Source organism: Drosophila nasuta, chromosome 3 (genome assembly GCF_023558535.2).
Source record: "Drosophila nasuta strain 15112-1781.00 chromosome 3, ASM2355853v1, whole genome shotgun sequence".
In the NCBI taxonomy this organism is placed as follows: Eukaryota; Metazoa; Arthropoda; class Insecta; order Diptera; family Drosophilidae; genus Drosophila; species Drosophila nasuta.
The window spans coordinates 23,809,522-23,835,920 of record NC_083457.1 but is presented as its reverse complement, the minus strand read 5'-3'; the positions used below and the strand labels follow the sequence as shown (position 1 = coordinate 23,835,920).

Genomic DNA, 26,399 nt, shown 5'->3' with positions numbered 1-26,399 from the left:
CAAGCTTTTTCCAAAGGTTTTACCATTTTTACAAATTTTCGTCCTTTTTACTCACAAAATAAATATTTATAAATGTGGAGATGCAAGGATAATATGGAATAGGTAAATTATGAATCTTGAACTGAAACTACAACTACACTGAGACTGTCAATTTTGAACTGAAACTTAAACTGAACTGCGGCTTTCAATCGAACCTCTACTTCGTTATCGGTTGTACTCACAACCGCCATCAATTGCGCAGCTTTTTTTAAAAAGTTGATTGCAATTGATCGAAATGTTTGCTAAGTGTGGCCAGTTTGACTATAAATTACTGTTTAACACTTCTCTGCATATTCGTAGCAGAAGTATCAGTTTCTGAAGTCCAACGCTACCAGATCCTTGCATAATTAAAAACAAAAAATTTAAACGTTGTTAACAACTACTGACAACAAAAACAACCCCAAAATGGATTCTTAACATAAATACGAGTATGCCATAAAATTTTTGCTTTTAAACTCAAATTTATTAGGGATATGAAACTATACCTTTGAAGGGCATATGCTATTTCAAAGTGGAAATTCAATAGTTTGCGAATAGTTTCTAATGTTTTGAACCCCAGTTTTCGGATAATGAAATTAAATTTAAAATTGTTTGATTGCACTTTTAATTTTGAAGCACACAAAATTAAAAATCTTAGTATGAAAGCAAGAAAATGTTCGTTGCAGTCAAATAAGTTACATGATTTTTTAAGTTTTCTCTTTTTGAGACTCCAGAAATAAATTATTTTATTTTGTTATTGAAATACATATATATTCGAGTTTATAACATTTCTTCATAGTGGGGAAACTAATCTGAGATTTCTTCATGTGAATATTTTTTTTTACACGTACATATATGCAACATGAATAAAACCACGGACGATAAGTGCATATATGTGTTCAACAGCGATTGAACATTTATAATCTTTTTAATAAATTTCAAATCTGTGTACATGATACATAATTAAATGTTGTGCTATACGTATAAACAATGGTGTTATTAATTAATTATTTGAATGTAATAAACGACAATATAGATAGTATGCAGTAAACAAGTTAAATATTTTTGTTGGTCTTCGGCTTTAAGTGTTTTATATACTAAAGAGTGTTGAATAAATGCACATATGGCTTAAAGGCAACGTGTTATTAATGAAAATATTCGCAGTGTAAATATTCGTCAATATTTTATATTCTCTTATTTGGTGTCCTTTTAAGGTGATGGGAATCACGATGAGTAAGCTTCCATAAGTGGCGATACATGTAACAAAGACGAGGTTTCCCGAACTTATACCTTATTATAGGTGGGGTAGGTAGTTGGATAAGCGTTGGGAGGATATGCGGCGTTGGAGGGATATGCGGCGTTGGGGGGCATATGCGGCGTTGGGAGGATATGCGTTCGGCGGATATGCGGTGGGAACGTTTTGTTGCAATGGTACGGCTGCTGCTGAAGGCGGAACCAATACACGACCGTTTAAGATGTTCATTTTAATATTTGTGTACAGGGAGTACATAACGCGGAAAATGAAGAGCTGAAACACTGTAAGGGATAAAAAAAAAAATATGTTATTGATATTTTAAATTCTTAACAATGTTGAAAGTGATAAATTTAAAAATAATAAAAAGAACTCACTGCAAGAAAATACTGTGAAAGCGAAGCTAAAAACGTTGTGTGTTCCTGCAACCAAGTCTATCGCGGCAAGCAACACTCCTAAAAAGCTGAGTGCAGCGCTAATTCCACTCAATATCAAGTAGGGTATTAACATCGCATGCCGGTTCTGTTTGTAAGAAAGAGATGACAATATGGCAATTTCAATATGTTTGAAAAATACATACATACACACAAAAAAAAAAATATTTGATTGTTGACGTCATTCAAAATATTTGAAAAATATACTCATATGTATGCAAAAATATATGTATGTATGTATAATGTGAAAAAATAGCAAAATATTGACGTCATTCTTACCTCCTTTATACCGTAGATGACCAACCCATATATAGCGAGACCTACGAAGGCCGACACAATGAAGATAACGGAATATATGGCAGCCACTAATGAAAAACAAATTAATATCATTATGGATAAAAGAAAATTGCAAGGACTTTACCATCTTCATAATTCTCTTTGTATGAGTACGATCCATTATACCCGGCGAATATTTTTGGATTTCCCAAACCAACGAGTCCTATGAGTAATATCAAGACGCTACCAGCCACACCTAGCCAGCCAATAATGTAACCAGCGGTGCGAAGTTCCAAGCAACCAGCTTTTTCCAAAGGTTTCACCATTTTCACAACTTTATTAGAAACTGAGTTTTGACTTCCGAGTGAATCTTAACGTTGCCGCCAGTTGAATTCACAATGTGGTTACAATGCGCAGCGTAATTGAAATGGCAGATCACATTTGTGCTAGAATGACACAATCAATATTTTGGTAAGAGTTGCCAAATTCGTTGGCGAAAGTCACAGTTGCTAAAGGGCAACGCTGCCAGATCATCGCATTCTTTAAAAAGGAACATTATCTCTTAATTTTTTTAACATGCCTTTAGAACTTCAAAAATTGTTGCTTCACGCGCTGCTTAGTGAAAAAATAAATAACGAGAATTCCCTAATGTAGCCTGTTGACTTCTGCTTCTGTACCACAATAATTTAAGATAAGAAACACAAATTCCGGAGTATAATATAGTATACGTGTATATGTATATGAATTTATTTGAAAACAATGACGTACGACAAAAATAATAGATAGATAGTACAATTTGATGATTAGAATGCATAAATTTCTTCACATTAGTAGCAATGCTGGTACTCGTTACATTTTAAGGCTTCGCGATATCACGATCGATTAACTGCTATCTGCAAACGTATTGTATTGAAAATGGTTCTTCCCCAATTTATATTTTAGTATAGTTGGGGTAAGTTGTACCATCATGTGTTCCATTATCAGAGCGCACCAATGGCCGCTGTTCGTCATTGCTCAATTGAATGTGCTTGAACAGCGAATAGATGCCAGCGTAGATGTATGCATAAAATGCTGTAGGAGATAATTACAATTAATTGCGAGTAAATAACATGCTGATAAGCTGCACGCAGATGATTCACATAACACTTGGAAAAACCCGAGAACTATAATTAGCATCTGAATTCCAACTCACCTAAAGAAAGCATCGATAATACGAAAATCAATGCAAACTGCATTGGAGCTTGATATAGAGCATATATCAAAACTAAATTATATACAATTTTCGAAAAAAGACCAATTGCATTGAGGACCAACCAGGGCAGCATCATCAAGTGACGGTTCTGTGTGCGAAGAAAAGAGATGACAATATGATCATTGAAGTCAATTCCAAGAAAATGTTAAAATTAATAATTAAAAATGCATGCCGTTCAGAACCTTACTCACCTTCATTGTGCCTATGATGAGCATGCCTGAAGACATAGTACTAATTAAAGCACTGCCCAAGTAGATGCAGGCGAAGATCACAATCACTAAACACAAAGAAAAAATCATACATTTTGAAAATAAAAATTCTAAGCCAGTTACGTACTCATATGGATTTCATCATGTGCCTTGGGATCCGGTTGTTTCATCGACTCCTCGACGGCTTTTGCGATCACATCTGCAAATCCTAGGGCGCAGGCCGAGGCAATTGCTATGAAAATGGAGCCTGCCAATCCCAAATAGCCGACTACGACACCGGCCGTGTGAAGACGCATGAAGCACACACTTCTCAACATTTTCACTTTTTTTTTTAAACTATAAAATTGAGATTAATACAACTCTACTAGCAAATGTCAGATTTTCTGATGAAATAACAATGTGTTAAACGCTTCTAAATAAGAACGTTTTCGTCACTTGTGCTTCCAATAGCAATTGAATGCAAAATGTTTTGCGCAGCAAGAAATAGCAGATCAGATTTACAGTAGAATGACACAAAATGCAATGGCGGCGTAGAGTTGCCAGATTCCGAATGAAGTGTGCATAAAATAAATTACAGATATTACTAATCACTAAACAGCTTCTAATAATAATTTAAAACGAATAGAATTTTTAATAAAGAATACCTAAAAATTAGCCTTGGAATATATACTAGATTTTTTTTATAATTTACTGGCCCATGTTTGTTATATTTGTTGCTTATTGCAAGTGCTGCCAGATCACTGGAACTGTCTCAAATTTCAAAAGCAAGCGGTCTGTATAACACATTTAAAGTTGTTCTAAACCAAACTGCTCTCTGCTTACTCACTGTTCTCAACTGTTGAAGAGATCTGTCTCAGTGAGACGCGGGTGTATGCATCATTTCTCTCTCGTCATTGCATGTATACAAAATCGGAGATGAATGGGTCACAAAACTTGGGGACGCGTCAGTTGTTGTTCGCATTTCACGCGTTTCGGTTGTGGTAAAACACTTGTTAACATAGCTAAAATAAACAATACTTATACTTGACTGGGAAATAACACAATAGGAAAAGCTCCAAAATGAAAATCGATCTATCTGTTGATGAGGGACCGTGCAATTCAGATTTGCGTAGTTGGTGTTTGGGCATAGCAATCTATTTTCTGGTTACCATATTGATTAATGTGATATTTTCGCCATCGGGTAAGTGATTTAAGTATATTTCTTTTGTGGAAAGCCAATGGAATGCGTGTTATAGTTTACCAAGTTTTTAATTAATATAATTACGTTTGAATTAAAATCTTATAAATAAACGACAATAGCATTGTCAAAATAAAACTTACTGATGTGTACAGATGCATAGACTTATGTACATAAATATATATCGTGAGCTAATATCTCTTCTATAGAAGGCAAAACATGTTCTCATGGCTGAGGCGAGACTTTTTGTTGTTGTTGTTTACATTTTTTGTATGTTAATTACACACAAAGTTTGGAATTTGAAATAACGATGACGTCAAGTTGAAATACAGCGATGATCAAACATTCTTTCCTACATATGTAGGCTTGCATATACTACTTACGAATTTTCTCATTGTGCTTGATTCTAATTTTTTTTTCAGTCTACACTTTTATTGGATTTGCAATCACAGTCATTGGAAATGTGTGCCTTCTGTTCGGATGTCTTAAGGTAAGATTTTGTTTTGTCACAGCAAGCTCAACAGCCGTTAGTTGAAAACTTCTTTCTCCTTTTTGACATGTTGAGATAACTATAAACTATTTCAATTAAAATTGGGGACAAATTTGTATTACTTAAATTTTTTAATTAAAATTCTGCAAGCGATCTGTAATTTCTTTCAATTAATGCTAGTCGTCTTTACCAAGTTTTTTTTTTACAATTTTCTTTCGAGAGAACTTACATTTTGCATTGAGTAATAGTGACTAAGAAACGTTAACCTTGGATTAAATTAGCTTATATAAAGAAAAACAATAATTATTTATAAATAAAATAATTTTGTAGTGGCTTTTTCTGTGGCTTGCCTTATTCACCATTAAATTTATAATACAAACGATTACTTCATCGACTGGTCCCATTGGGATTTAGTCAATTTTTTAAGAACATTCAGACATGCGAAATGTTTGTTAATTCCGGCCGGAGTGGTGCTTCCGTTGGATATATATGTAGCTAGTGTGTATGTTCGCGATAAGGTTTATGATTCTTTTATTTGCGTATAATCCTTAAGGGGGAAAATAACTTGTACATATATGTTACACACAAATTTCTCTATAAGATAACGTGAATAGAGCTACGATTGTATCTTCTCAAGCGATCTCATTGGGGGAAGCGTGAGACTTCAGATAACCCTTAGTATTCTGTTTTGTAATTCATATATTTCTTTGGTCCACAGTACAAACACTACTTGGTTGGTGTCTGGTTGATCTTCGGTCTCATAGTGGCCATTAACTTTCCGATTGCCATTTTCGGTACCATTTTCCATTTTGGAGGCTATCGGGAGTCGACTGGCTTCAATAATGTCTTTATGGCGTTACTCTTTCAAATCGTTGCATTCGGTAAGTATCACATTAATGCTCCATTTTTTCTAGATTTAATACTGTTGCGCATTTCAGGCATCTTCTTGTTCTGCGCGCGCCTCGTCTACTCGTATTTCCTGCAACTTAAAAATCGTCAGTCGAGTCCAAACAGTGCAAATGTTGTTTAATCTCTTAAAGTGTGTCTGAAATGCATCGCAAGCATTTTCACCACAAATCTAGCCGGCAATTAATAATTTAATTTAAGAGTTGAGTGTGTACCTTTTTTTATATTTAACATACGTATTGCCTATGCATATCAATATCGAATGAATTTAGCGGAGATGTGTAATAAAATACATTTGTTGTATTGAATTGCAATTAGTTGTTAAACATCTTATTTACTTCGTACTTCGGCGCAGCTATTAACAGTTGAAATATACATATACATACATACAGGGTGCTACTATAAGCTAAACATTTCATAGGACATTCTCTTCGACTTCAACTTTGACTCAACAGTTAAAACGATATTCATTAATACAGAGATAAAGATACAGATACAGAATCGGAATTGAAATCGGTTGGCTATTAACTTTATCATTTCTATCTAACTACAGCTAACATATCGCTTGGCGCTTGCTTGGCTCTGCTTAAACGTAAAATGGAAAGTTTGTCTTCTTGGTGGCCTGCGTGAAGCTCGTCTCGGCATTTTGGCTGTTCAGTTTGGCCTGAACGGCGGCCACGATGCGCGCCGTTTGACCGTTAGCACCCAGATTCAGTTCCAGTTCGAATTGCGTCATGCTTGTGGTCTGAATGTGCGCCTGCGTCTGCCTATAGGCCGCGACCAGTTTTCATCTGGGCGTGGTGATGCTCGGTAGCTTCTCTAGAAAATCAAGAGCCAACACATCTTCAATCTCCTGAAGGCAATTGGCCACATCCTGCTCGGCATCGGCATAATTGCATGAGTTGGGGCAACTTAATCCCAGCGTGGAGAAGAACGGATATAGTTCAAGCAATGACTGTAGCTGCTGGAAACCCAGCATCAAGTGACGATTCTTTGGACGCTGCATCAACTGTGGTGAAAAAGAAAAGCACAATTAGTTGGCAACATTCGAGCACACACCTGAATCCACTTACCGGTGAGTGGCTGGTGTACTTCATGTCCATAAGCCGCGACACACGTTTCACGTGCGGCACATAGAGTGCACTTGGCAACGCGGCGAGATTCTCGACACTGCCATTGGGCAGCGGCAGTGGCACCACCTCCTCGTGCACATCGAACTCCGTGCCAACAAAGGCCCAACGATACATTTGGAAATGCGGCAGCTTTGTTGCCGGCAGCACACAGCCCAGCTCGAGGAGTTTGCATGCCTCCAGCTGCACTGAGCGCCAGTGCTGCATGGGCGTCTGAGCATTGATGCCGTTGCTGGCGCTGGAGTTGGATGTCGACCAGGGAATCTCCATGCTCGGCAACAGTCGCGATTGTTGACTACTGTGCAAAATAAGCCATCAGTTGGTTATGATTGAAATTATTTTTGTAATCGGTGCAGCTTACCTGCGCTCATCCGTTTCGGACTTGAGCTCTTGCTCCATTTGCAAAAAGACCTGCACCATTTCGGCTATGAGAATGGGCCACAACGAGGTGACGTGGTCGGGTGACATGCGTAGCAGCAGCACACGGAAGCACAGGAAGACGGCGGCTTGCACTGATGGACCCAACGGAACCAGACGCAGACTGTTGGCCAATTGTTCTGCAGGCAGAAAAAGACATTATAAGAAAGCATTAAGAAGGACTGTTATTATTTCTTGCATCAGCTTCTTTCTCTCGTTTAAAGACTAAGCACGCGATCCTTTCGTTTTTCGATGAAAACGTGCTTAAATTCTGAAATAGTTTTGCTACCAAATAGTTCAAGCATGTATCGACGGACAGATAGAGGAACGAGCGGAATTCGCTATATCGTGTGGTCTGTTGAAGCTGATTAAGAAGTTAGTTAATTTGGTTTAGTCACACAAATTGTACCCTTTTCCACTCTAGTTTATAGCGGGTATAAAGTGTGTTTTACACTTCCCAGAACTCACCTTGTATGTCCGGCATGTACTTGTTGTGCTGATCGAATTCGCTGCAGTAGATGACAAACGCCAAGCGCTTGAGCAGCATGGCCCGCAGCTCGTACTCTTGATCCCGCGATGCAAAGATATTGAGGCTGCCCGCCTGTGAGAGTGACACACGCGTCATCAGTTCCCGGAATGTGGTATTGTCATAGGTCATCAGACTGTCCATGATCTGACGCCAAAAGGGTAAACACGAGATGTGCATCTGGAAGAACGAAGTGTCCAGCAGCAGATCGAGCATATCCTTGCGCCACGCCTTCCTCGTATACTGATAGCCACTGAGGCTGGCCAAAAGCGCAGAGCACGCATAGAAGAAGGGCACATTGCGGGCCGTGTGATTCTTTAGGTACGGCGTAATGTTGTACAGCAGCGTTGTCACAATGGTCACCACCTTGTCCTTCTCCTGCGAGCCATAAGCCACGTCCAGCAGGTTGGACAAGATGCCCGCCAGCACGCTCTGCGCCTGTAGCGAATACTGTTGAATGCCACCGCCCAAACTGTTGTCCTTGGCATGGCCATCGGTGTCCTCCTTGACCGCCAGATTGCGACGCAACCAGGTCGTCTGCTCCAAACAAGCACCGGCCACACTGGACAGCGACTCGACGAGTCGCGCGGTCACGTCGTGCAGCTCACGCACCTCCTTCTTGTCGGAGAACGGCATCTGTGGGCAACGCTGCACGAACTCATTGAGGAGCATCAGCAGCGCAAACTGCGCTGGCGGCGTCAGACTGAGACCATCCCGTATGAGCACCAACAGGGCTGACCAAGCATCCGCCAGCTGTGGCGCCGGCGCAGATCTCATGTAGAAATAGAACAGCTCCAGGGCGCTCACTTCAATGCTCAGTTGAGCCGGAGGTCGGTGAATCGGTGGCGGTGACTTGACCACCTGATGCAGCGTCTGCACAAACGAGTCCATGGGCATCACACGTATGCTGGACACCAGTGAGACGAGACTGAGTTGTGAGGCACAAGCCTGCAGCGTGGAGTTGCGCTGGAACTGCTCCGCAACGCCAGAAGTTGTCGATGAAGCGCCATTGCTGGCGCTGCTGTTGCTGCAGCCACGTTGCTGCCAGGTGACAGCAATGGCAGCCAGGAAGTTGCAGCCATGATGTAGTGAGACTGGTGACAAGAACTCCAACAGCTGCTGCCGCACGGGACGCAATTGACCCAGTTCGCTGTCCCAAATCGCTGCCACGCTGGTCATGATGCGCGGCAGATGCGAGAGCACCGCATTGCGTGCCGCCTGCAGTTGAGGATTGCGCGGTGCTGACGCTGTGGACGTGGACTCGCTGGCCGAGAGGAACGAATGCACAATGCTGTTGAGCAATTGTCCAGTGCTGGAACTCTGGACGGCGGCGCTGGTCTGTGGATAGGCCTGATTGAAGAGATGTGACAGCGCCGTCTGCTGTGTGTTGTCCAGCAGACAATAGTGACACAGGATGGTCAATGCCTCCAGCTGCGAGATGACATAGTCGGGCGGAAAGTGTCGCTGTTGTGGCAGTGTAAGTCGGGCCAGACGATCCAGATTGTTGCACAACTGATGCACCACGCTGATCACAATGTTCGTCAGCGAACCGAAGCTGAAGCAGTTCAGCGAACTGGTCACCAGATCCGTCCAGTTGCGATGCAAGTGCCGCAGGCGCTCCTGTTGCAGTGCACCGAGCACGGCGGCCAGAAACATGGGCTGCTGACTGATCAGACAGTTGGGCAAGTATTTGACATTGGCGGCGGCACCTTCAGCCAGCCGCGTGGGCGACGCATTGCCCGAGGCGTTATTATCCTCGTTGGCGGCATTGCTGGGCGTATCCTGGCGCAATTGATGCACCTCGTGCTCCAGCCGTATTACTGCAAGAAGTAAACGCAGCAGCTGCAGCTGAAAGCAATCCGCGTGCAGTTGATCGTCCTGCGGATCATTGAAGTTGAGCACCTGCTCGGCATAGCTGCTGCTGCCCGGCTGCAACGGTTTGCGTCCGTAGTTGCAGACAGAACTGTTGAGGCAGTGCAGCATAACTTTTTGCAGCTTGGCCCTGCCGAGCAGATCGGCAATGTAGCAGGCGAGGCCACGTCCCATGCCCTTGACAATCTCGATGAGCTCAGTGCAGATGACAGCCAGCAGCTCAATGCTCTCCAGTTGAATGCGTCGATTGTTCATCACATCCTGCAGCGTGGGCGGCTGCCGCTGGGCATCCAGAGATTCGCGTTGAAAATAGCCACGTGCATAGAACAGCAGCAGCGTGACCAACAGTTCCAGATGCATACAACCACGATAGCCTTGGGCATACTCCGAGTTGCTGACGCTGCCCGCAAATCCTTTGCCCGAGATGCTCTTACGATGCCGGATGAGCAGCTGCTTCAGGCTGCCGCTGGTAAACGATGTCGTAATGGACAGACAGAGAAAGGTGCGCTTATCACAGCAGATGATATTCCGCAGTGTCTGCAGCGCGTACAGCGTCTGGCGGGTGTCATAGATGGCCAGATAGAGCAGCAAATGATTGTGATAGAGCTGCGCCGCATCCGTGTGCCGGAATGTGCTCAGCGAGCTGTTGCTCTTGGTGGACGAACGTATGCTCAGTTGCTCTTCGTTGGCAGCAGCTGCAGCTGCTGCATTCTGTCGTAAGATCTCCACATTCTGTTTGCTCTTCTCCAGCGTCTTTTGCCAATCTGGCTGCAGTTTGTTTGTCTCCAAACTCAGCGTGCGCCGCTTGTCCTCCACATTGATGGTCGGCTGACTATTCTCGTTGTTGCTCGCCTCCTGCTCCTCCTCGCTATGCGTGGCTGTGGCCTCCGTTTCGAGGTGCTCGGCCAGATTGCTGTGATTGCTGTCCGTCGAGGTCTTAGAGATGCAGCTGAGACGTTTCTTGTCGCTGCTCGTCAAGAGTTTCTTGCGCTTTCGCAGTTCCTTGGCCAGCTTCTTGTCTTGCGGTCGCAATAGCGCCTCACTAAAATATTCATCAGCTGGCAGTGCATGCTCATTGTCCTGCTGGTGGGCTGTCTGCTGCTCCTCGTTCGGCTCATTGAGACTGGAGTCGCCGGGGGTCTTCTCACGCGTCAAACGATACGTCTTGCGACTCTTGATCCGCTCGTGCTGCGTCAACGCTTCCGTTACTCGTTCACAGTCACCCACAAAGCGCTTAACATCATCGGCAGCGCCACCTCCAGCACTGGAGCTGATTGTCAAACTATCCTCTTTGTCTATGCTCGTCTCACGCAGCTCCGAATCCGATTCAAAGTCGCTGCTCTCCGAGTTGTCAGTAATGTCCTGATCGTAGTGCAATGATGGCTCCTGCTCTGCCGCTGCCTGCGATTCACTCACTCGCGATTCCGTTTCGTCCATGGCGCTGGCCAGTTTCTGCTCGAGCGGTGTTTGGGGCGCATCTTTGCCCGTGCTGGACACCAGCTCTATGCGTGGCTCCTCTAGATCCGTTTCGTCATCGAAATCATGCGCATTCTCCAGCGGATTGATGATCAGTCCAATCGTATTTATATCCTGCAGAGCTTCGCTAGCAAGCGGCGCTTTGTCGCTCACAAAATTTGAGGTTTTATTTGACTTATTGCCACCGCTGAGCGTCACGCCAAAGATCTTCTTGGGCAAATGGCGTATGGGGCTCTTCTTTTTTGCCGCTACCCACGCTGCCGCCACTGCTGGCCGCCTCCATGTGATGATACTTGACATTGCCCTGCTCCGAGCTAATTGCGTATACATCGCGCTCAAATGCGGGCGCCTCATCGTAGGCGGATTGTTCCGCTTCGGCAGCCTCGCGATAAAGTTGCTGCATATGCACGATGCCCACACGCTTGGAGCTGGCCGATAGCAGAATCTTGTAGAGCGGTTTGGTCAGTCGCGCCAGATCGCCACGCAAGAGCGATGCCTGCAACCAATTGGTGACAAAGGTGCGCTCGGACATGTAATGCGGCAGGGCCAATGTGTCGAGCACTTTGAGCAGCGTCTTCTCGAAGCCACGCGACATCTGCTTTTCTCTGCCCAGATGCCAAAGCAGCTCGAACTTTTTTGTAGCTGCGCGCCTGACTTTCTCGCAGACGCTCCAGGCTGGGAGATGGACACAGCAGCTGGGCATCTGTGGCACGTTCCAGTTGGAAGCTACGCAAAGCGTTACCGGCTCCCAGTCCATTGTGGGACGGAGCTTGCAGCAAGTGCTGAGCGTGCATACGATTGCCAATGACCGACTCAACGAGTCCGCTCTCCAGACAACTGTGCAACTGATGCAGCAATGCTGCTATCTGCGAGGGATCAATGCCCGTGGTGCCAAGGTAATCCCACAGTATGGAACTGACCAGCTGAAAGACGCGTGTGCGTTGCTCCAAGTAGTTGACGTGGCCGAACTTCAGCAGTGGCAACATCACCACAAATGTAACACCTGGACTGGTCGTGTGTTCGATCTGCGAGCGCAACAGGCTGTGAATAAGTTGAGAGCAGAATGTGAGCTGGAGTGCAAGTGATTGCTATATGGTTTGCTTACCTGATCAGATCGAAGAGCGTTGTGATGGCGGCCACTTGAAGTTCCTTGTCGCTCTGCGCAAAGCAGGCCACCAGACACAACACCTTCAGCCAATTAGGCAGCTCGGGTTCTGGAATCATAAAACAATTAGTTTGCGAAAGAGAGAAAACAAACTCGTTTGCACTCACCACTCTTGTCCAGTATGATGTGCTTGTTGCAGTTGGGAAACGTGGACATCTCCACCAGCAAACTGGCAGCCAGTTTGATTGCCGAGCGCATTGCCGAGTTAAGCTGGAGTTCGGACAACTGCTGCACACTGCGCTGTGTCTGTGCATCGATGAGCAGCTTTTGCTGTGGCTCCTCGGTGGCGTCGCTGTCGCTGCTAATCTCGCTGGCGCTGACTGTAGGCAGCGAGAGATTCAACAGGCGTTGCAACTGCTTGGAACGTGCCACAACATCCACTCGAAGCAGGCCAAACAATCGCTCGATTTGTGACTCGCGCTGCGAACATTGATGCTCTAGAACTTGCTCCACCATAAACAGACTTGAGGTGTGGCTGGTGGTGCGTTGCAGCTGCACCTTGACAGCACACTTGTCGCTGCTAGCGCCAATATCTACGCAGCTGGCGGCAGTTTCAATTTGCAGCAGCTGCCGTGCCAAATACACTTCGAAGAAGATCTCGTATTGTCGTATGCATTTTTCCAATATGGAAAAGCCACGTTGCTGCGTCGCCTTGCTCTGCTCATCGTCCAGCTGAAACTCCGGACAGTTCTCGGGTGGCGCACTCTTTGGCGGCTCCTCGCTGGCATCGTCAGGCACATCGCTGGCGGTGGCTGCATTGGGTGTCAGCACAATGTCCTTGGGCCGTGTCTTTTTTCGGGCTGCTACGTATGAAAGGCACCTTGGCCTTGGCCTTGATCTTCTTAATGCTGCGCGGCGTGTCCAGATCCGACGACGATTGCTGGCCTGTATCCGAGGCGCTTATCTATGACAGTAAAAAACGTCAGCTTAAGAAAAGATTTGCAAACCTAACACACTTACATCTTTGTCCAGTTCAGAGAGGCGCGAGAAAGACTTGGCCTTCTTCTTGGGACTGTGCCGCACCACGCTCTGATTGGAGGCGAAGCGACGTATGAGCTCTTCGTCATTTGGCTCTCCGCTCTGCAGCGAGTGCTCGCCAAACTGATTAAGCCGTGAGTCTGATTTGCTCTTTTCTAGTGCATTCGATTGCGTGGCGGACTCCATGAAGCTGCCACTGTTGCCATTGCTACTGCCATTGGCATTGCCTGTCTGCTCATCCAAGCCAGAAACGCTGTGCTCCATCAGTTTGTTCAGTTTAATGGGGCTGCTGCAGGAGCAGGGAAAATATAATTATTAGCAAAGTGTGGCACTTAAGTATTAACTACAAACTTACGTGATCATCGGCTGAACCCTGGACACGATCTTCATGCAGAGCTTCAGAGCTGCCGTGATCTCATCGCTGCTGAGACGTTCCATGTTCAGCGACAGCAGCTGTGTGATGGCCAGGAATACCTTGGGCAGGTAAACGCGTGTCGTTTCCGTGTACATCTCCAGCGAGATGGTCTCCAGCAGGAATTCGGTGAGCACACAAATCTCCAGCACACACGGATCCCCGGAGCCGACGATGCTGGCAAATTTGCCATCGCTGTTGGACTGGGCGGAGCTTGGCGCCAGCTGGCAGGCGCGCTCAAACATGTTGGTCATGTAGCTCCAAATGTAGGCCGGATCGAAGGTGGCAAAGAGCAGATTGGCCGACTTGAGCGCGTCCGCATTGCTGCTGGATATGTACATGGCGCGTATGATGTCATGCAGCACAAAGTCCAGCACGGCGCTGCCGATCTCCGCCTTGTCCAACAGCGACAGCATAATGCGATACGGCTTCAGATCCATGGGCTGGCAGGCCAAGCTCAGCCGCAATGTGCTGACCAAGGCACTGATCAAGATGTGTCGCGAATGCGTCACAAAATACGGTTCCGCCTCCTTCTGCCCATCGATGGTGGTCGAGTCCAGCGACAGCGTATCATAAGTGGGCGAATTCTTGGTCACCTCGCTGGCCAGCAGCCACGAGAAGAGTCGCCTGTTCAGCGACATGTCACGCCTCAGTATTGTGTTTAAACCATTTGTGACCAGCAGCACCAACTGATCCTCATCCAACAGCTGTGTGTGCATGGGAAAACCGAGCAATAGAAACTCCAGCGTATTGCGCTGCACCAAGATCAACGAATCGTTGAGGCAAGCGCACAGCGCCGACATCATTATCTCACGATTATGACCCATAATATAGATTTGCTTTTGCATGTCCAGGCGCTTGTTAAAGTGCTCCAACAGAAAGGTAATTGCGGGCAGCCGAATGGCCGCATTATTCGCCACCGACTCCCAGAGCACCGTGTAAAAGTGCATCGGATTGACAGCCAGACAGACATTCTTCAGCAGCGCACTGATGCGATCAAAGTGATCCAGACCACAGTCATAGCCGGGTAGCACACCGCTGAGGAATCCGCTTAGCGCTGGACGCAGCTTGTCACCCAGCGGCACAAAGTAGGTCTCGTAGATGGTGAGTAGTGCGGGTCGCACATTCATTGCCGCGTAGCCCAGTAGCGGAAATAGGCCAGCGCTACAGGGAATTAAAGAATACAGATAAGTTATCACACATTTAAACATTATTAATCATTCAACTCACCCATATATGAACTCTTGGGCGAGACGCTCGGGCCCCGTCTTGCTGAATATCACTGAGTACGTCTCGAGGGCCTTCAGATGAACGCCCGAGGGCAGCGCTGGATGCATACATTGAGCCAAACGTTTGGCAATCTTCAGTCGTCGCGGTATGACTTGGTATTGTGTGTTACTCGATATGGCCTATCGCGAAAACAAGTTCAAGAAATGTTAAAGCTCGAATGACGCACACTTGACTCAGTCAAGGACAAAATTAAAAAAAGGCTTTTTCAATACGTCGAAGATTAAATGCGGTGAGCAATTGTGAAGTACATGAAGCACAAATTCAGTTGAAATGCTAGAGAATTTATGTTTAACAAAGCAATCTTGAAAAACTGATTCATCATTCTAAAGGGATTTAATGAGTTGATCGCTTTAAATTTGACTTGAGTACTACCTAGATACCTAAAATTATTTACATATAAACAAGTGGACGGACGGGCAGATAGTCTCGACGATTAACCGAGTTTCTCACAACGTGACATGATCTCGTAAGGGTCGAGAAGTAAACAATGATGATTCACCTAAAACTAACACACATACTGCCTACAGCAAAATGGGTCATCTTCACCAAGTTTCAATAATATAGCTTCAAAAATAAAAGATAACTTCAATTTATAACAAGCAGACAGACGGCAGAGTTTATTTATAGCATTGCTGGTGATAATTACAAAAGGGGCTCAAGATTAAATCAAGGAAGTGCATTACTGTTTTTTCCCAAATCTCTGACGGTTATATAAAAATAGTTGACTTTTAAGCTGGGTTAATGATTTATGCTTGACTTGAGTGAAACCTAGTTCAATAATTTACGCGATTGTAAAAGCTTTATCGCGACGACACGCGACGTAACAAACTGTTTTCTAGGGCTGCAAAAAGTCCCACAATAATTATAAAGTCAAAAGTCAGTTGGTAATAATAGCGATAAGGCCCGCAAATTGACATATAGAATGAATCAGCGCTGCGGGTATGAAAACTGTAAGCTAATCATGATGGGGAATGTGGAGGATGAAGGACTGTTCAGTATATGGCATGGTTGGAAGTACTACAGTAAAGATTAGCCTAACGGACACTTAATTTTATGACATTCTGACAGCACTTCTCTTATTCGGTTTAAAGAATGTTCACTGTACTGGGAATGCCAGCCTTGCTCTTGGTGCGATAATAAATTGTAGCGCAGTTAGTTGTGGCCATAGATATATAGTTTTAGTGTGATACCTTGCTAAGTTTGCCCAAGGCAGAGATTAAATCCGCCCACTCGCTGGAGTATTCGAAATTGCGCAGCGCTTTGTCGATGTTTGTCATGTATTGGCGATACTTCGCCTCGGCCATGAGCTTCTGCTCCTCCATGATTGTGTCCGCAGACTCCATGGCGACGTGTTTTTGTGACTCGCTCCCTCTTTCGTTTGACTATTGCTGTAGAAGGAGGAAAAATAACAAACAAGAAATCAATAACAATTAACCAAACACACTTGTTGCCGATGTCCTTGAGATTTGCTGTTGCTGTTTATTCAAAATCATAACGCATACACACATTTAATGTGTTTGGCATCTCTATCGCTCTCTTTCTCTTTCTCTCGCACACACTCTGCTGCGTCAGCTGCAGTTGCCAATGTTTCTGTTTCTGCTGCTGCTGATTGCCAACAATGGACAAAATTACACAAATCACATACATACAACATGCATGTGTGTCTGCTATTGTCGTTGTGTGTGTTCTTTGTTCAGCATAGACGTGGAATCAATTATTTGCAAATTGAATTTGATTCTCGAATATTTTTCACATTTCACCTTATTAACCCGCAGTGGGCAGCACAGTTTAATTTTTTTGTTTGAGTGTGTTTCTTTATTTGTTTTTTTCGTTTCCTTCTCCTGTCTTGTTGTTGTTCGCTCTCTCGCGCACGTCACACAATTAACTGTAAAATGTAATTGCAGTGACGACTCAAATCGGAGACTCTCGAGACTCGCGACCAGCTGATGACGAATTTTTTGCAAACACGCAACACAAACGCAAGCCAGAGCAAAATACTTTTGTTTATAATTTTATGTGCTACGTTGAACTCTTATTTTTTACGACATTTTGCGTCGCCATCGATAATTGCACATGTTTGTTTATTGTTCTATTGATTCACATTTCAATTAGCATATGTGTTTTTAGCGAGAAAAAAATTACAATAAAAATAATACAGACTGCTCTATCCGTGTTCCGTGCACTTACATTTTCTAAAACATTTTAATAGTTGTATCGATACATCGACTTATCGATACATGGCACAGATGATTGTGGAATGACACTCACTAAATATTTGTTCTTATACCAAATTTTAAGAACTTGTAGATATGTATGTTTAGGTCAATGAAATATCATTTATTGTTCAATTATTTTTATTAATTTATAAAATTAAAATCAATTATAAATAAAAAAGCTACTTAAAATGTTTTTTATAGTAAACCATATCGATAGACCGATTAAAAGGTTAAATTTTTATTCGTTAAATTCGATTTGCTATACAATATAATTCCAAAAGCAATTAAATTTAGATTATATGAAAGTCAGCATATATTTATTCATTTCTCTCACAAACTCAATAAATTACTTAAAGAAATCTGCAATACTTGTTATTCAAATAAATACGAAACCCGTTTTTTTTTTAAATGCAAAATGCAAAGTGAAAAAATAACTTAATGCAAATGAATAGAATTGTCCACAATTGTTGTAGTTTGCAACCTTGAATTAGCATAAATAAATACATGGTGAGTTTTACTTCTTTTTGTTCTTGCCCTGAGCAGCACCTGCCGCTGGAACACCAGTCAAAGCTGTCAACTCCTTCTTCAGATTCAATAGAATATCGACTTCGGGTTTCCACACGGAAGCATCTCCACTGGCCTTCAGAGTGCGGACTTTCTCGCCCTGCTGTGCGATTTTTTCTTCCAATGCCTTGATTTTGCCTGCATCCACTGATGCCGTCTCAGGGGCTGCAGCTGGCGCTGCCGAAGCAGCCGTCTTCTGAGCCGTTTCTAGTTGTTTCTTCAGGTCCAACAGTTTGGTCACTTCTGGCTGCCACACTGCCTTGTCTTTCGTGCTCGCCTTTAGCTGACGGACTTTCTCGCCTTGCGCTTGAACAGCTGCCTCCAGCTGTTGCACTGACTGCGTGCCACTTTGTGGAGCTGGGACTGCTGCTGGAGCTGCCGAGGCAGCCGACTTCTGTGCCGCTTCGAGTTGTTTCTTCAGATCCAGCAGTTTGGTAACCTCTGGTTGCCATACGGCCTTGTCTTTTGTGCTCGCCTTCAGCTGTCGCACCTTTTCGCCCTGAGCCTGCACAGCCGCCTCCAGCTCAGCCACATTAGTTTGTTGAGCCGCTGGCGCTTTAGTCTCCTGAGCACCTCCAAACTTGCCCTTGAGTTCATCGATGTAGGACTGCTCCAGCTTGGTAAACAGCGGCGATGGCTTTCCGATCTTGTGGCCAGCGGGCAGCAGAATGGTGGCCAATGGTTTCCTAATAAACAAATCAAATTAATTAATTAAATTAAATTGACATATTAAAAATAGTCTCTTACTCTGCATTAAGAGGCGTTTGCTTGCTATTCAGCTGGGCGAACATAGTGCGCGCTGTGCTTGGCATGTAGGGGAAGAGCAGATTGGCTAGCAGACAAGCAATGTTGGCGCAGAGACCAATAATAGTCGCCGCACGCTTCTTCTGCTCCTCGTTGCCCTTAAGCAGCACCCAAGGCTGTTGGGTTTGCATGTAGCCGTTGCCATGTCGTGAAATGGCCAACAAATGACGAATGCCGTCGCGCAATTTGGCCTTTTCCAGTGAATTGATGTAACCGCGCAGCTCACGATTGATCAGCGACAGCAGCACAAGCTCATCCTGTGTGAGCACAATTTCCGGCACTGTGCTGTTAAAGTTCTTCTCGCAAAAGACCAACGCACGATTGACAAAGTTGCCCAGATTGTTGAGCAGCTCGGAGTTGTTGCGAGCAGCCAAATCATTCCAGCTGAAACTGGAGTCTTGACCCTCAGGGCGAGCGGATGCCAAATAGAAACGCCAAACGTCCGCGGGAATTCCCGTTTCCTGGGCATCGTTACCAAAGACGCCAATGCCGCGACTCTTGCTGAACTTGCCATCCTCATAGTTCAGATACTCGGTGGCCATAATGTGACTAACCAGTGTGTTGCCCTTGTTAATGGCCAACAGCACGCTAGGCCATACCACCGAATGGAAGGGCACATTGTCCTTCGCCATGAACTGGAAGAGCTCCACATCGGTGCCCTTGGCGGGTTGCCACCACTGCAGATACTCTTTGGTATAGCGCTTCGTGATGGACACATAGCCGAACGGTGCATCGAACCACACGTAGAACACCTTCTTTTCGAAGTTCTCGTGCGGCACAGGAATACCCCACTTTAGATCGCGTGTAATGCAGCGAGGCTTGAGACCTTCGCGCAGCCAGGCGCGTGTGATGACTCGTGCATTGTGTGTCCAGCCATTCTCGGCGCGATCCACCCATTCACGCAGCTGAGGCTCCGCCTTGGGCAGATCGAGGAACAGTTGATCCGATGAACGCAGCACAGGCGCACTGTTGCAGACCTTGCAGCGTGGACGCAGCAATTCGGTAGCATTCACCAGTTTGCCACACTTGTCGCACTGGTCACCGCGGGCATCCTCGTAGCCACAGCCGGGATGCGGACAGGTGCCTTCCACAAAGCTAAAAAATAAAGCATTCAATCAGTGCTTATTATAAAAACATTAACTATACAGTATAACATTTATACGCATTATCAGTATTGGGATAATTTCAAATATAGTTCATAGATACCATGAAATATATATTTATTCTATTTTATTCAACGATTTTGGAAAAACTAAATAATATTCGCGAATTTATAATGAATTGTAAGAAGTTAAGAGATTAATAACATGTGAAAGCAATAAAATGAAATGTTTGATTTATTTTTAGAGCGCATTTTTGTTATGCATAAAAAGTTTTTGTATTCAAGCAGGCTTAAACCAAATGAAAAATATTTTTTATGTTTAACTGAGTTGCTTAATGTCTTCTTTAACGAAAGGAACTTCCCGATCTTTATGAACTTTCATATTGGTTTGGTATTACTGTGTTTGCTAAATGTTAAATTAGTAAACAATTTTTATTAACACTCACCGATCGGCGAGGAAGCGATCACATTTCTGGCAGAGGAGCTGCTCTACGCTCTCCTTTATAATGTAGCCCGCGTTGTAGACATCCTTGAAAGCCTCTTGAACAATTCTGTAAATTGAAATCGAACACAATTTAAGCAAATGTTGTTTATCAAATGAACTGCACAACAACTTACTCAGTCTGCTCTTGAGTTGTGGTGCGTCCAAAGTAATCGAATCCAATGCCGAACCAGCGATAGATGGCATTGTGAAGCTCGAAGTACTTGTCGCAGATCTCGCGTGGCGTCATATTCTCCGCCAGTGCCTTGTTCTCAGTCGCCGTGCCGTATTCATCTGTGCCGCATATGAGCAGCGTGTTGTAGCCAGCGTTGCGCGAGTACCGAGCGAAGATGTCAGCGGAAAGCACACAGCCAATGATGTTGCCCAAATGTGGCACATTATTGACATATGGAAGGGCCGAGGTGATCAGCACATTGCGCTCTCCCGCCTTGGGTAGCACAGTACGTGGCTCGGCGATTTCCTGAGGTTTAGTATAAATGAAGGCAGCACGAGCTGCGGCAATCTCCTCGTCGGTGATGGTGTCCGCCAATGTGGAGCCCGCGTCGGCAAGCAGATTGCCAGCATCTGCAAGACTTGCACGCTTGAGCGGCACATGATGCAAGCCACCATAGCGATTCGATTGCTGCAGCGCATTGAAGCTCAGCTCCTTCAGCGGCTGCTCGCTAAGCACCTGCTGCACCTCTGGCAGTGCTTTGATATTTTCATACCAGCTACGCAGCTGTTCCACATTCTGAGCACCCTTCAAGGTGCCGTCGGGTGCCAGCAGTGACCACACAGCAATGTCAGCTGCTGTCAATTGGCTGCCCGCCAAGTAGGGCGATGCCTTGAGGCGATCGTTGAGCTTCTTCACCAATGTGTTAAGCACGGGCAAAGCATTGGGATCGGCACGATGACCCACAGCCATGTAATGAGCCAATGCGGGCGCCAGCAGCGTTGAAGACCATTCCAGCCACTGCGAGAGAGACAACTAAATTAGTTCTAATTTAATTGGTTTAACCTTGACGCGTACCTCGTCTCTCTGCTGCCCCTCCTCATCGCCCAACAGATATTTGGCAATCGCTGCTGCCGAGAATAATCGGAATCCGTTGTCCAACTCAATTGTTGGCAGGACCAACAAATCTTTGTACTTGGCGTCTGTAATGCAAAGTGATTATTGCATCAGTTATCGCCAACAACAACAGTTATCGTCATCATCATCATCATCGTTGCACGCTGCCGGCCCCAGCAGCATTTTTGGATATGTATTTTCTCCCCTCTTACCATTTAGGTTAACCAGCTGCACTTGAACCTTCTGCTTGGCAAATTTCGCCAGCATCAGCAGTTGCAGACCGAGCGGATTGCCCTCGTTTGTGTAGATGATCATTTTGCACGATTTCTGACAATTTTAAGTTTTAATTTACGTGGCAAAAAAGGGTTAAATTAAAAATAAAGCTCCCCTCTACGTTAGTAATTCGTTTGAGAACTTCCACGCGCGCAGTGTGACCACCGGTAACAATATAGAAAATCACATAATAGTCACATTGTCTCGGAAGCGACTATCGAAATCGAAAACGGTCGTAAACGTTTAAAATCAGCTGTCTACGATAGGTGGCGACAAAGTGCATCGTTTTGTTTATGTGTAAACATTTGTGCTGTGAGTCGAGTACAAAATTTATAAATTGTTGTTAAAATGGGTGAAAGAAAAGGACAAAACAAATACTATCCGCCCGACTATGACCCCAAGAAGGGCGGACTTAACAAATTCCGCGGCACCCATGCGCTGCGAGAGCGTGCCCGCAAAATCCATCTGGGCATCATCATCATCCGCTTCGAGATGCCCTATAACATTTGGTGCGATGGCTGCAAGAATCACATTGGCATGGGAGTGCGCTACAATGCAGAGAAGACCAAAGTGGGCATGTACTACACCACCCCCATTTATAAGTTTCGCATGAAATGCCATCTGTGCGACAATCATTTTGAGATACAAACGGATCCTGGCAATCTCGACTATGTGATTCTCTCGGGCGCCCGACGGCAGGAGAATCGCTGGGATCCGCTGCAGAACGAGCAGGTGGTGCCTGAGACCAAGGAGGTGCAGAAGCGTCTCTTCGACGATGCTATGTATAAGCTAGAGCATCAGGCCAAAGATGCCCAGGCAGCTGCAGACGCCAAGCCCGTGCTGCAAAAGCTCGTGGAGCGCAACCAAAGTGTCTGGGATGATAACTATGTGGCTAACTATCGCCTACGTGCAGAGTTTCGACAACAGAAGAAGGAGATCAAGGGTCAACAGGAACTGGACCGGCAGCTGCTCGCAAAGAGCAGTTTGGATATTGCCTTGTTGCCAGAGACTGCGCAAGATCGAGAAATGGCTGCTCTAATGAAGCTGCAAACGAAATCCGCCATTGAACGCGAGTCTGAGCAGCGGCTGGAGCTGCTTATGCGGCCAGCATTGCCAGGAGCAACGACGACAACCTTTGGTGGTTTAAAGCGGCAAAAAGCGCTCAGCACACAGCTGCAGCTGCAGGATTTGGGCATCAAGCGAAAGCCGCTATCGACATCGACGATGACGCAACCAGCGCCGAGTGCGAAGACATTAGAGAAACCCACAAGTCTGGTGGGCGACTATGCAGATTCCAGTTGCAGTTCTGACGACAGCAACGCAGCCCCAAATGATTAAATTTATTTATTCCGAATAATAAGCTCAACAATCACCCAAAGATCTATCTTTTAATACATTCCCATATTTATATCATCCTCTTGCTCCTGCCGCTGTTCAAGTTGTACCTCCTCCTTCTGCTCCTCATCCTCTGCATTCTCTTCCTGCTTCTGCTGTTCATCATCTGTCAGCTTGTAGAGCACCTCGCAAATGCGATTACAGAATGCCACATGCTGGTTATTTTGTATGGTCTCCGTCAACAAAATTTCGATTTGACGCAACTTTTCGTACGCTCGATCCCGCGTCTCCATCACCTCCTGTGTCTTTTGGTCAAGCTCTTCCATGACGGCCTGAAGATTCTCCTTAGCACACTCATCTTTGGCCGTGCTGGCAGCGTGGTAGCCCCCTGCCTTGATGGGCTTTGGCTGCTGGGCAACATTGGCTGCTGATTTAATATTTTCCATTCCCGGCGCTTGGGAATCGAAGAACTTTTTGAACCATTGCAAGAACTCGAAGTTGTCCTGGAAACGACCCTTGATCAGACGATCCACAGGAATGGTTTTGTCTAATTTTAGGCGTGTTAATGCGCCCTGGAAGAGCTTCATGTTGTGAAAGGATTCATGCTCCAGTTTGGCCATCATTTTGACGCGCTTCAAATTGATGCAATTGGGAAAGATCATCTCCATCATTTGGCAATAAGCGACACCTATCAAAGAAGTAAGAAAACTGCATGCCATCACAGTTACACATCCCATCTGCACTCTCCACTTACCAGAGCTCAGCTCCTCAACCTTTCTGAACTGCCCATTGACCATTCGATTGACCCAATCCAGCATTTGATGGCGCGACATATTCTCGGAATTGACACTGGTCAGTGCAACAGTTGGTTTTAAGTCCGTCATCTTTGCGTGTACAAAAAAAAAACAAGAATGTTATTAATGTGGACTATTATTGTGTTTGAAGTCTTTCTATCAGCTTTCAGTATTTCTACACAATTTCTGAGCTCAGTTGCCCATAAAGTGGCTGTAAAATCTATACTTTTATGATGTCGATTTTTTTTGTCCTTATCTTTTGGTAATTTTGCACTATTCAAATATTCGGCACCTACTTTTCAATTTTTCTAAGCATTAACAGTTATTTGATCGGCACTTTTTCTTTGTTGTGTGTGGCTTGCTTGCTTATTACAATGAACTTGTTGCTTCTTTATCTGCCTGCCTCTTTTCCCCGCCCATTCGTCTAAGCCTTGGCGCGCTGGCAACTCTGGCGCTGATAAGTCTACCAATCGTTTCGCCAGGATCAACTTTCGATTGCGGCTCAGTAAGTATGCTATCGATTGGCACGATGAACTTTAATCGTTTACTGTTGAACTTTCTATCGAATTCAAATTTTCAAATACTACAGTTTATTTGCAATTCACTTACAATGTTTTAATGTTAAATTTACGTTCGACTTTTTTAACAAACTCGATAAAATCATCATATAGAACCTTGGGCACTTCTAGAGCTGCGAAGTGACCACCTCTCCTGTAGTAGGTGCTGTGGATTAGGTTCTTAAATTTGTCCTGCAGTTGTATATCCAGGAACTGCATTAAATCGCCCTTAAACCGAGCACATCCGGTTGGAACAGCTGTCGGCACCCGTTCCAGATTCAGTGCACGCTGCGCATTGGAGTATGACTCTGCGTAGAGGCGCTGCGATGTGGTGATTGAATTGGTCAGATAGTAAATCATCACATTGTCGAACAGGGCGTCCAGAGTGTAACGTTGTGTCAGACCGCCATCAGGAAGAGCTCGATAGCTGGCATTTGTCCAAGTGGAGAACTTTTCCAGAATGTAGGCCGCCAGACCCACAGGATTATTGTTTAGAGCTGAGCCAATGGTGTCTGGTTTGGTGGCCTGCAAATGGAAGTAACCGCTCTCCTCAATCATGAAGCTAGCTTCCTTCGCTTTCGGAAAGAAGAAATCCTCAAGTTCCTTGGATACAAACAAACTTGGCCACAGATTGGCCAACCAGGCTTTCACCTGAGACTTAGGGCTCAGATTAGTGCACATGTTGGAATGAAAGCCCAGCACATTTTCTGGATAAAGTGTGGCCATGTGTGAGCCCACAATAGTGCCCACATCGCCGCCATGTATGAAGAACTTATTGTAGCCCAAGCGCAACATCAGATTATGCAGAATGACGGTCATCTGAGCTGGGCCTAGGCCTGTACGAGCAGATCCCTGTAAAAGTGTGTAAAAAGCCTTTTAGAAACTGGAGGTAAAGGTTAAACAATATTTAGTACCTGAGACCAACCGTAGCCTGGCAAACTGGGTACAATCACATCGAAAATATATTTGTTTGTCGGATCCAATTTAGTTTGATGCAGCAAGTGACTAAACTCGTAGAACTCACGCACTGATCCTGGCCAGCCATGAAGCAATAGTAATGCATAATGCTGCTTGCCCACCTTGTCCTCATCCTTGACCTTCAGATGCAGGAAGTGCGTGCTCAGACTGTAAAATAAATATATTTTAATTGTGGAAATTATTTATTCTTGATTATGCTTACCCCTGAATTTCCGTGGTAAAGTGATTGAATTGCCAAAGGAATTCTTCACGTTCACGCCAACGCTGCAAGTAATCATCCCGCCAATAGGCGACCAATTCTCTCAGATAGTCCGAGTTGAAGCCATATCGAAACCCTACACCGTTTAGAGGAGGCGTCAGGCGTAGAGTGCGATTAAGTTGCTGCCTCAATTCATTTATGGTCTGTTTGAAATCGAATGTTCTTTAAATAAACGTTCATCCCTAAACTAGTAACTATAAAATCTTACGGATTTTGGGTACACTAGACGACTCTCGAGCACCTTCGAAGTGCTCGCTAAATAGACGTCGTAGTCCTTGGGCGAAGCATCCTTTCCCCACCATTGCTGGGCATCCAAAGTGGGAGGTGGCACATCGCCCCACAGTTGTTGCAGCTGGTTATACACCAAACCACCGCCTATGGCCAGTAAAATTAGCAAGATGCGTGTTATTGAAGACATTTCAGGTGGCTACTGAACGACTTCTCAGCTCAAACGTTCCCGTCACACTGATTTCTCAGCAAATAAACTAGTCAATCTTTTAGCATTTTGTCGAAGCCTCATACTGGTTTAATTTGTTGTTGCTCACTGTGATCGGCAAACATAGCAAACACACGATGATAAGCGCTATTCGTTGCGGGAGCAACCACGCAGCTTTAGAACAGTGTTCAAATATAAATATAGTAGTAAATAGTGAATGCGCATTTTGTATGTTTATGGAGACCGGCCGA

General features: G+C 44.8%; 8 protein-coding genes and 1 long non-coding RNA gene across 10 annotated transcripts; 3 read left to right on the top strand and 6 right to left on the bottom strand.

Annotated features, from left to right (window-relative positions):
- Nucleotides 1–736: 736 nt before the first annotated feature.
- On the bottom strand, nucleotides 737–2,422 carry LOC132793391 (uncharacterized). The gene is made up of 4 exons (XM_060803306.1): nucleotides 2,126–2,422; nucleotides 1,984–2,069; nucleotides 1,648–1,792; nucleotides 737–1,554 (listed from the first exon to the last, which is right to left on the bottom strand). Exons 1-4 carry the CDS (start codon nucleotides 2,304–2,306, stop codon nucleotides 1,313–1,315), a joined length of 654 nt encoding a protein of 217 aa, XP_060659289.1. The 5' UTR covers nucleotides 2,307–2,422; the 3' UTR covers nucleotides 737–1,312.
- A 271-nt stretch (nucleotides 2,423–2,693) lies between these two features.
- On the bottom strand, nucleotides 2,694–3,924 carry LOC132793392 (uncharacterized). The gene is made up of 4 exons (XM_060803308.1): nucleotides 3,569–3,924; nucleotides 3,424–3,509; nucleotides 3,173–3,320; nucleotides 2,694–3,051 (listed from the first exon to the last, which is right to left on the bottom strand). Exons 1-4 carry the CDS (start codon nucleotides 3,756–3,758, stop codon nucleotides 2,912–2,914), a joined length of 564 nt encoding a protein of 187 aa, XP_060659291.1. The 5' UTR covers nucleotides 3,759–3,924; the 3' UTR covers nucleotides 2,694–2,911.
- A 458-nt stretch (nucleotides 3,925–4,382) lies between these two features.
- LOC132793393 (uncharacterized) lies at nucleotides 4,383–6,328 on the top strand. The gene is made up of 4 exons (XM_060803309.1): nucleotides 4,383–4,621; nucleotides 5,041–5,108; nucleotides 5,827–5,989; nucleotides 6,047–6,328. Exons 1-4 carry the CDS (start codon nucleotides 4,501–4,503, stop codon nucleotides 6,136–6,138), a joined length of 444 nt encoding a protein of 147 aa, XP_060659292.1. The 5' UTR covers nucleotides 4,383–4,500; the 3' UTR covers nucleotides 6,139–6,328.
- Nucleotides 6,329–6,417: 89 nt separating this feature from the next.
- On the bottom strand, nucleotides 6,418–17,415 carry LOC132793390 (protein dopey-1 homolog). The gene is given in 14 exon segments (XM_060803305.1): nucleotides 6,418–7,023; nucleotides 7,088–7,439; nucleotides 7,506–7,701; nucleotides 8,030–11,696; nucleotides 11,698–12,072; nucleotides 12,074–12,476; nucleotides 12,541–12,649; nucleotides 12,708–13,398; nucleotides 13,400–13,504; nucleotides 13,561–13,867; nucleotides 13,934–15,154; nucleotides 15,221–15,399; nucleotides 16,471–16,668; nucleotides 17,041–17,415. Coding segments are annotated over 13 exon segments (8,181 nt in total). The 5' UTR covers nucleotides 16,624–16,668; nucleotides 17,041–17,415; the 3' UTR covers nucleotides 6,418–6,600.
- On the top strand, nucleotides 15,354–15,882 carry LOC132793394 (uncharacterized). The gene is made up of 2 exons (XR_009633118.1): nucleotides 15,354–15,746; nucleotides 15,808–15,882. It is a non-coding gene; the product is annotated as an uncharacterized LOC132793394 (long non-coding RNA).
- A 494-nt stretch (nucleotides 17,416–17,909) lies between the features above and the next one.
- LOC132793483 (methionine--tRNA ligase, cytoplasmic) lies at nucleotides 17,910–21,955 on the bottom strand. The gene is made up of 6 exons (XM_060803425.1): nucleotides 21,729–21,955; nucleotides 21,478–21,602; nucleotides 20,585–21,420; nucleotides 20,413–20,517; nucleotides 18,808–19,959; nucleotides 17,910–18,746 (listed from the first exon to the last, which is right to left on the bottom strand). The coding sequence occupies exons 1-6, from the start codon at nucleotides 21,829–21,831 to the stop codon at nucleotides 18,011–18,013; spliced, it is 3,057 nt and encodes a 1,018-aa protein (XP_060659408.1). The 5' UTR covers nucleotides 21,832–21,955; the 3' UTR covers nucleotides 17,910–18,010.
- A 100-nt stretch (nucleotides 21,956–22,055) lies between these two features.
- LOC132793486 (coiled-coil domain-containing protein 130 homolog) lies at nucleotides 22,056–23,127 on the top strand. Its single transcript, XM_060803429.1, has one exon. The coding sequence runs from the start codon at nucleotides 22,138–22,140 to the stop codon at nucleotides 23,125–23,127; it is 990 nt and encodes a 329-aa protein (XP_060659412.1). The 5' UTR covers nucleotides 22,056–22,137.
- Nucleotides 23,119–24,331, bottom strand: LOC132793487 (microtubule-associated protein RP/EB family member 2). Of its 2 annotated transcripts, XM_060803430.1 has the most exons (3): nucleotides 24,215–24,331; nucleotides 23,879–24,008; nucleotides 23,119–23,812 (listed from the first exon to the last, which is right to left on the bottom strand). In XM_060803430.1, exons 2-3 carry the CDS (start codon nucleotides 24,006–24,008, stop codon nucleotides 23,178–23,180), a joined length of 765 nt encoding a protein of 254 aa, XP_060659413.1. In that variant the 5' UTR covers nucleotides 24,215–24,331; the 3' UTR covers nucleotides 23,119–23,177. The 2 variants fall into 2 exon arrangements, with proteins under 2 accessions (XP_060659413.1, XP_060659414.1); XM_060803431.1 differs by lacking the exon at nucleotides 24,215–24,331 and having other exon boundaries at nucleotides 23,879–24,133.
- Nucleotides 24,332–24,495: 164 nt separating this feature from the next.
- LOC132793485 (juvenile hormone epoxide hydrolase 2-like) lies at nucleotides 24,496–26,195 on the bottom strand. Its single transcript, XM_060803428.1, has 4 exons — nucleotides 25,921–26,195; nucleotides 25,656–25,855; nucleotides 25,390–25,600; nucleotides 24,496–25,327 (listed from the first exon to the last, which is right to left on the bottom strand). The coding sequence occupies exons 1-4, from the start codon at nucleotides 26,128–26,130 to the stop codon at nucleotides 24,524–24,526; spliced, it is 1,425 nt and encodes a 474-aa protein (XP_060659411.1). The 5' UTR covers nucleotides 26,131–26,195; the 3' UTR covers nucleotides 24,496–24,523.
- Between the last annotated feature and the right edge of the window lie 204 nt (nucleotides 26,196–26,399).

Bases quoted from the DNA above. Each gene is read 5' to 3' on its own strand.
- LOC132793391 (XM_060803306.1), bottom strand. From the start codon at position 2,306: ATGGTGAAACCTTTGGAAAAAGCTGGTTGCTTGGAACTTCGCACCGCT. The intron at 1,793-1,983 runs GTAAGAATGACG...TCTTACAAACAG, and splicing joins TCATCTACGGTATAAAGGAG to AACCGGCATGCGATGTTAAT. The intron at 1,555-1,647 runs GTGAGTTCTTTT...TATCCCTTACAG, and splicing joins TTTCACAGTATTTTCTTGCA to TGTTTCAGCTCTTCATTTTC.
- LOC132793392 (XM_060803308.1), bottom strand. From the start codon at position 3,758: ATGTTGAGAAGTGTGTGCTTCATGCGTCTTCACACGGCCGGTGTCGTA. The intron at 3,321-3,423 runs GTGAGTAAGGTT...CTTCGCACACAG, and splicing joins TCATCATAGGCACAATGAAG to AACCGTCACTTGATGATGCT. The intron at 3,052-3,172 runs GTGAGTTGGAAT...TATCTCCTACAG, and splicing joins ATTATCGATGCTTTCTTTAG to CATTTTATGCATACATCTAC.
- LOC132793393 (XM_060803309.1), top strand. From the start codon at position 4,501: ATGAAAATCGATCTATCTGTTGATGAGGGACCGTGCAATTCAGATTTG. The intron at 5,109-5,826 runs GTAAGATTTTGT...TTTGGTCCACAG, and splicing joins TTCTGTTCGGATGTCTTAAG to TACAAACACTACTTGGTTGG. The intron at 5,990-6,046 runs GTAAGTATCACA...TGCGCATTTCAG, and splicing joins CTTTCAAATCGTTGCATTCG to GCATCTTCTTGTTCTGCGCG.
- LOC132793483 (XM_060803425.1), bottom strand. From the start codon at position 21,831: ATGATCATCTACACAAACGAGGGCAATCCGCTCGGTCTGCAACTGCTG. The intron at 21,421-21,477 runs GTACGCGTCAAG...TCTCTCTCGCAG, and splicing joins AGGGGCAGCAGAGAGACGAG to TGGCTGGAATGGTCTTCAAC. The intron at 20,518-20,584 runs GTAAGTTGTTGT...TTCAATTTACAG, and splicing joins ACAACTCAAGAGCAGACTGA to AATTGTTCAAGAGGCTTTCA.
- LOC132793486 (XM_060803429.1), top strand. From the start codon at position 22,138: ATGGGTGAAAGAAAAGGACAAAACAAATACTATCCGCCCGACTATGAC.
- LOC132793487 (XM_060803430.1), bottom strand. From the start codon at position 24,008: ATGACGGACTTAAAACCAACTGTTGCACTGACCAGTGTCAATTCCGAG. The intron at 23,813-23,878 runs GTAAGTGGAGAG...CTTCTTTGATAG, and splicing joins GGTTGAGGAGCTGAGCTCTG to GTGTCGCTTATTGCCAAATG.
- LOC132793485 (XM_060803428.1), bottom strand. From the start codon at position 26,130: ATGTCTTCAATAACACGCATCTTGCTAATTTTACTGGCCATAGGCGGT. The intron at 25,856-25,920 runs GTAAGATTTTAT...GATTTCAAACAG, and splicing joins GTCTAGTGTACCCAAAATCC to ACCATAAATGAATTGAGGCA. The intron at 25,601-25,655 runs GTAAGCATAATC...TTTATTTTACAG, and splicing joins TTTACCACGGAAATTCAGGG to TCTGAGCACGCACTTCCTGC.